The sequence below is a fragment of the Cynara cardunculus genome, unplaced genomic scaffold (genome assembly GCF_001531365.2).
Source record: "Cynara cardunculus var. scolymus isolate 2C unplaced genomic scaffold, CcrdV1 Un_Scaffold_4970, whole genome shotgun sequence".
NCBI lineage: Eukaryota > Viridiplantae > Streptophyta > Magnoliopsida > Asterales > Asteraceae > Cynara > Cynara cardunculus.
Window position 1 is genome coordinate 23,709 of NW_020202169.1, and position 7,143 is coordinate 30,851.

Consider the following 7,143-nt stretch of genomic DNA (forward strand, 5'->3'; position numbering starts at 1 on the left):
CACCTCCCTCTCTTCTAAAAGAACCTCCTCATAAACCACTCTTGGTTCTCCATCGAGAGCCAAGAAAGCAAAAAAGGGGATAACCACATCTTTCACAGTTACCTCTCAAAAGGTTCCAGCTATTGAAACTAGCCTTAACCCCGAGTACATTCCAGAGTCTGATCTAGCTGTTCACGATCTTCTTCGATGAAGGACGGTGCAGGTGTTGGTACTGGCTATTAGAGAATTGCCAGTATCTATTGCACCAGCTCAATATGCTTTGCAAGATGGTATTTCGCTTCATCGGCCTTACTGTTTAAAGTAGAGATGGCCTCAGCGTTGGCGCACACAACTGCTTGCATCGAGGAAAGCTGTTCTTTGACCTCTTTAACATCAGCTTTGACAGCTGAAAGGTCAGGAGAGACTTCATCCCTGAGAGGCATGCCCTTATGGACTACATTCATTTTGATAAGGACAGACTCCACAACAAGGAGAATAAGCTTTACATCATCAGCCATGTTGTATTCTTCTTCCATCACTGGCGTTTCTTTGGAAGGACATGAAAATGAAAAAGTTTGAGCATAAGATAGCTTCGGGATAGAATAAATGAAAGGGTAGGATGGAGGTGTACCAGAGGGTTCATCTTCAACATCTGAAAGATTGATGTTGGTTCGCTCCAGGTTGCCTTCGAGAGGATAGGCGACCATATGTTGAGATGCGTCGAGAGGAGCAATCTCAGGTCCTGTGGTTGGTGCTTCATCATCAGGGAGGAAAATCGTTGATGAATCATAAGCATGTATCAAAATCGCTGATGAATACTAAGCATGTATCAAAACCAAGTAAGGAGGAGAGGAGAAAATGGCTGATACTGATGGACGTGGGTGTTCAGCAGTAACAATGCTAATATTCACACCATCAGTGATTTGGGTCACTGAGGCGATTAGGATCGGAGCCACAGGTACGATAGTGATTGTAGAAATCACTAAATATATGGGAATGGATGATGCTAAAGGTGCCTCAGGGATAAGGCAAGTTTCAATAGCTGAAACTTTTTGAGAGGTCACAGCCAGAGACGTGTGTATCCCCTTTTTGGCTTTTTGGCCCTCGATGGAGAACCAAGAGTGGGTTGAGAAGATGGACGTTTGGAATAAAGGGAGGTGGTGGTTAGGATAGACTTCGGGGGTTTTTCTTTGTCTTGACCACCTGAGAATGAGAAGAAGGAAGTACAGGCACAACTAGAGAAAATGAAGAAATAGGTTGCACAATAGAAGAAAGTGCAATATCTTCATTTCTCAGCTTATAATCAAGATTCCTAGATCCAAGCTTACAGATAGGGAGATTACCTTTTGTCGAGTACTTGTTGCCAAAGATTTTGGCAAACACCATGGAGAGAAATCTGGTGTAGGGTACTACCTTATCCTTCTGGCGCTTGTTTAGCTTCAGCACTAGGTCATCGAAGATCACAGCCACAAAGTTGATCGGGCACTGGCGGATGACAGAAACGCCAATGTTGAGCACGAACCTGAAGGCTTGGTCTTGGACCCCAATCTTGCCTCACATACACTAATTGAAATGGGAAAACAAGTACTGCCACACCACAGACATGCGGTTCCTCTCAGTCTTCGATATCGACTTGAGGAGTTCGCTGGAGACCTTCTTCATTGGCCAGCCGTAGCCAATATCATCAAGGTTGACAATGATGATTTTGGTAGAAGGATCACTGATGAAGGGACCATTGGGAAAGTGAAGGGTGTGCCTTAGCGTTGTAACGCCAAAGCTGACGGTCTTGCGGTTGAAGGTGAAGGAGATTTTTCCACCTGGTGACCGTGCTTGTTAGTATCTTGAACGACTTCAGCAGTTAGCAAGAACTGTTGAAGGGCTTCCTTCACCATGAAAGGTTTATGGGTGAGAGCATATGAAATGGGAGAGTTCTTGAGGAAGGTAGAGGCTTCCTCGTAGTAGGATTTGTTCGCGGGAATGTCCAACAAGGCCACATGATTGTTTGGCTTGAAGGACACGTCTTCGATGGAAAAGTTCACATTCTTAGCAGCCATTTTCTATTATAGATAATAAATAATAAATAGCAGGTTCGTTAGTAGTCCAAGATAATAATGTGAACTTTTAAGTTTTATAACAATAAAACTTCTTTTGAAAAATCCACAAATAAAATATTAGGGTTTTTCAAGAAGAATAAGTGTTTCAAAACTTTAGGTTATAACCAAGTAGGAGAATGTGTTAATAATATTTATGCTTGTAGTTTAAGAGAACAAGTTCTTATAGACAAGCAATAGTTTCATAAAAGAAGAAGAACAAATCAAGAATAAAAGAAAGAGTATCAACCATAGAGATTTAGAAGAAAAAGGTCGAAGGGTTTTTGAGCGTTCTTAGTTCTTACTTCTTACTTGCAAATTTGGTTGGCAAAGGTTCGACTTGAGATTTTGAAAGCGTAAGAGAAAAATGAGAGGAGAAGTCTCATATTTATAGGTAGGAGGAAAGAGAAATAGAATTAGGAGAGAAGAAAATACGACTGTTAAGGATGTGCAATGATGAAAAAGTAGCACGTTCTCATCCACGATTGGATGGAATTTTGAGCAGTCATATGTGTCAGAACGGTACGCGCGTCTCAAAACAAAATCGTATTGGTAAAAGAAAATGTCATCATAAAAATGGTTCATTTTTTTTCTTTTAAAACAAAAAGGTTTTAAGAAATTCAAGAGCCACTTTCTTAAAAATATGAAAGGGTTTTGAAAATGTTCAGTGTTAAGAAGAATCACTGAATGAAAAGACCTTTTAAAACATTTGATCACTGAAGTAGAAAAGCTTCAGTGATGGTTTTGTTTTAAGAAAGGAGAATATCGTAGACAGAAATTTCCATAAAAGATACAGTGATTAGAGAAACACTAAAACTATCTTTTAAAAACTTTTGAATCACTGAATGAAGAAAGATTCAGCGATCATTTTTATTTTCAGATAAGATAAGTATATTAGAGAGATATACTTAATTAAAAATGTTCACTGATAGAATGAATCACTAAAATAAACTTTTAAAACGTTTTGATCACTAAAGGAGAAAAACTTCAGTGATAGTTTTAAGTTTTAAAATAAGAAGAAAGAGTATACATACCTTAGAGAGAAGAGATATATTTACTCAAGAGTTTAGTGGTAGAATGAGATCAATGAATCATTTCACTTACTGATTGATGCATATAGCTAAAAAAAATTAATCCTCAACATTTAGTATTTCAAGTTCGCTGATCAAGATGTTAAATCTTTTCTCATCGAGAGGCTTCGTGAAAAGGTCAGCGAGTTGGTAATCAGTGGAAATCAATTGAATTTTAATATTACCATCCATAACATGATCTCTGATAAAATGATATCGGATCTCAATATGTTTGGTCTTGGAATGAAGAACAGGGTTGTTTGCAATCGTACTAGCACTAGTGCTATCACAATATACAACAATCTTTGGAAAACTGAAGATCATAGTTGTTGAGCTAGTTTTTCATCCAAAGGACTTAGGCACTAAAAGTTTCTGTGGTATCTTATTTTCTCTGCCTCGATACAATAAACAGAAGCCCCTTAAATAGGGGAAGAAACCTATGTATACCCTATCACTAAATTAGGAATAGATCTGTCTAATAATTACAGATAATTGTAAACATTACAAAGTTGTCAAAACTAGTCCCTGTAAATATGTTGGCTAAGACTCCCCCGCAGTCTGAGTGGGCAGTGGACAGACGCTCAAACTGGACCTGAAAGACTGAAACAGTTGTCTGGAGAGGCTATTTGTAAAGATATCAGCATACTGGAGAGATGAAGGGACATGCAGAACACGAGGATGACCAACTTTAACCTTTTCCCGCACGAAGTGGATATCAATCTCAATGTGTTTAGTTCGCTGATGCTGAACTGGATTATTTGATAGATAGACTGCAGAAACATTATCACAGTAGACAACGGAGGCCTGTCTCAAAGGAATATGCAGCTCTAGTAATAAATTTCGAATCCAAGTGGCCTCGGCCACAGCATTGGCGACACCCCGATATTCTGCTTCAGCACTAGAACGAGAGACAGTAGGCTGTCGTTTCGATGACCATGATATTAAATTATCTCCAAGAAACACGCAGTACCCCCCAATCGGCGTCCGAGTATGCAGTCAAAGAATGATAATTGGACCTGACAATCCGAATCCCATAATCAAGTGTCCCTTGTAAGTATCGAAGAATACGCTTCAGGAAAGCATAATGCGGATCACGTGGTTCATGCATGAATAAACACACCTGCTGTACCACATAAGAAGTATCTGGTCGGGTGAAAGTTAGATACTGTAAAGCGCCAGCCAAACTCCGATATAAAGTAGGATCCGAAAACAAGTCTCCATCTGTGGCACTCAATTTTGCAGAAAGATCGACAGGTGTAGTGCAAGGTTTACAAGAAGACATCGAGGCCCGAGAGATGATTTCTTTTGCATACTGTGACTGATCTAAGAATAACCCATGAGAGTTGCAGGTGACCTGAAGCCCCAAAAAATGATGCAATTGACCCAAGTCTGTCATAGCAAACTCTCGTGAGAGTTTGTTAATAATCTCCTGCAAGAACGTGTCTGAAGAAGCCGTGAGATAGATATGTTGTGTGAGAACCCCTGCTATAGATGAAAAGAGAATTATCACAAGCACTGGTGCGGAAGCCCTGCGATAAGATATATGTTGCAAACTGAGTGTACCAGGCCCGAGGGGCCTGTTTAAGGGCATACAACGACTTGTTCAACCTGCAGACATATGAGGGGTATCGTTTATCAACAAAGCCCGGTGGTTGATGCATAAAGACTGTTTCATTCAAATATCCGTGAAAAAACACGTTTTTAACATCAAGCTAATGAATGGGCCACGAACGGGAAACAACAACTGATAGCACAGTGTGTATGGTAGCCGGTTTAACAACCGGACTAAAAGTCTCATCACAATCAATACCTACGGTTTGAGACTTCCCGTTTACAACTAACCGAGCCTTATATCGTTCTAGAGAGCCATCAGATTTTTAAATTTGTGGCGAAATAACCACATGCAACGAATGACCGGTTTATCAATCGGACAAGGCACCAACTCCCATGTATCATTAACCTATAACGCACGAAATTCTGTTTGCATAGCATGCAACCAATGAGGGTCGGTAAAGGCTTTGGAGTAGGAGGTGGGTACAGGAGAGATAGTTGTGGAAATTAGCGTGTGTTTGGCTTTTGAACGAGTGGTCATGGGATGATTATTGTTGCCAGTCAGGGCTGATGAGGCAGCCTGGGATGGGATAGGAGGTATAGAGGCTGGTGGAGTTGGTGTGGGTAACGGGGCCGATGGTCGGGGATGATGGGTATAGGTAAATTGAAAAGGTGAGGTCGAATGTGGGGGAGGCTGGGTCGGTTTAGGTGTGGGTCGAGCAATGGGCCTGGTGAAAGTGAAACCGTGTGGTAGATCATCAAGGAAATTGTAGTTGGTATTAGGTGTGGGTATGGTGTATGGAAAGGTGTTCTCGTCAAAAGTAACGTGACGAGAAATAGTGACTTTTYCCGTGGTAGGATCAAAGCATCGATATCCTCTAAAATCGGGAGGATATCCTAGAAAGATGCAACAGACGGAGCGGGTATGTAACTTATGGGGTTGAGTGGCGGATGAATTTGTGTAGCATGCGCTCCCAAAAACACGTAGGTGATCATAGGTTGGGTGGCGGAGATATAAGGCAAATGTAGGGGTAAAAAAGTTAAGGCGTTTTGTAGGTAGAATATTGTGAAGATAGGCGGCTGTATGCAAGGCTTCCACCGAGAAGGTAGGAAGAAGATGGGCATGAATAAGTAAAGCATGAATGATATCATTGAGGCGTCGAATCATACGTTCAGCCCGGCTGTTCTGGGAAGATGTTTGCGGGCAAGAAAACCGAAACAAGAGGCCGTGCTGTTGGGCAAAGTCCTTAAAAGCATGGTTGTCAAATTCACCACCCAAGTCACATTGGAATGTTTTAATATGACGGTTAAATTGGGTGAGAATCATTCTATGAAATTTGGTAAAGGTTGGGAAGGTTTCTAATTTATATTTAAGTGGGTATACCCATATAAAGTGTGAAAAGTTGTCAATAAAGACCATGTAATATTTATATCTGGTTGTACTGGCAATGGGTGAAGTCCACAAGTCATAATGAATGATATCAAACGGGGTAAAGGTAAAAGAATTAGATTCATAAAATGGTAAACGTTTGTTGTTGGACAATTGACAAGAATTGCAAACAATGGAAGCATGATTTTTATTACATGAAAAATTAAAACGATGACTAAGAAGGTCTAAGACTTGAGCGCCAGGATGTCCAAGTCGATCATGCCAAGGTAAGGAGGTAGATGTGAGTGAGCAGGCTTAAGGCGGAAGTGTTGGTGGCGTAACTGGATAAAGATTGCTCGTGCTATTGTGGTGGGACAGGAGACGTCCGATTTTGAGGTCCTTCAATGAAAAACCAAAGGGATCGAAGTCAATAGAAACATTATTGTCACGGGTAAACTTACGAACAGACAAAAGGTTTTTGATGATTTGTGGACTATAAAGAATATTTGGTAAAATATAGTTACGGTTGTATATGGGAAGAAAACCAGTACCGGACCCTGCAATAGGTAAAACATTGCCATTACCAACAAGAATTTTCGTGTGAACAAGAATAGAATTAGGATGTTGGATCATACCTCGGTTGTCAGTGACATGTTGCTCAGCACCGGTGTCGAAGTAGTTGTTGGGATCCGTGTAGTTCAACTACATGGTATTAAAGGCATCACTTAAATCAGAAGGATTCAATGCGTCAAACCCGGTGAAAACTGGGTGTTGGGTGCTGCCAAAGTGACCCGGAGGAGGGAAGCCTGCATAGTTAGCCGATGGGGTCATGGACGGGTATTGTGGTGGTTGATTGGGTTTCCATGTGGTTTGTGTAGGGTAAGGGCAAGGTGGAGTGTTCCACCAAGCCCATTGGGGGTAAGAGTTATTCTGAAATGCCCAATTAGATTGAGAGTTTCGGTTCCCATGTCCATGTCCTCGGCCCCGGTATTGCTGCGCGCAACCCCTGCCTCTGCCACGGTATTGAGACTATGGCTGTTGAGAGGTATTGCTGCTGTTCGGAGCGGACTGCTGTTGGATCAGA

The 7,143-nt window shown here is 41.3% G+C and overlaps 1 protein-coding gene across 1 annotated transcript; it reads right to left on the reverse strand.

Moving 5' to 3' along the window:
• Positions 1–3,679: 3,679 nt before the first annotated feature.
• LOC112504242 (uncharacterized mitochondrial protein AtMg00810-like) lies at positions 3,680–6,890 on the reverse strand. Its single transcript, XM_025108176.1, has 5 exons — positions 6,825–6,890; positions 6,695–6,761; positions 6,521–6,616; positions 4,110–4,621; positions 3,680–4,057 (listed from the first exon to the last, which is right to left on the reverse strand). Exons 1-5 carry the CDS (start codon positions 6,888–6,890, stop codon positions 3,680–3,682), a joined length of 1,119 nt encoding a protein of 372 aa, XP_024963944.1.
• Positions 6,891–7,143: the final 253 nt, after the last annotated feature.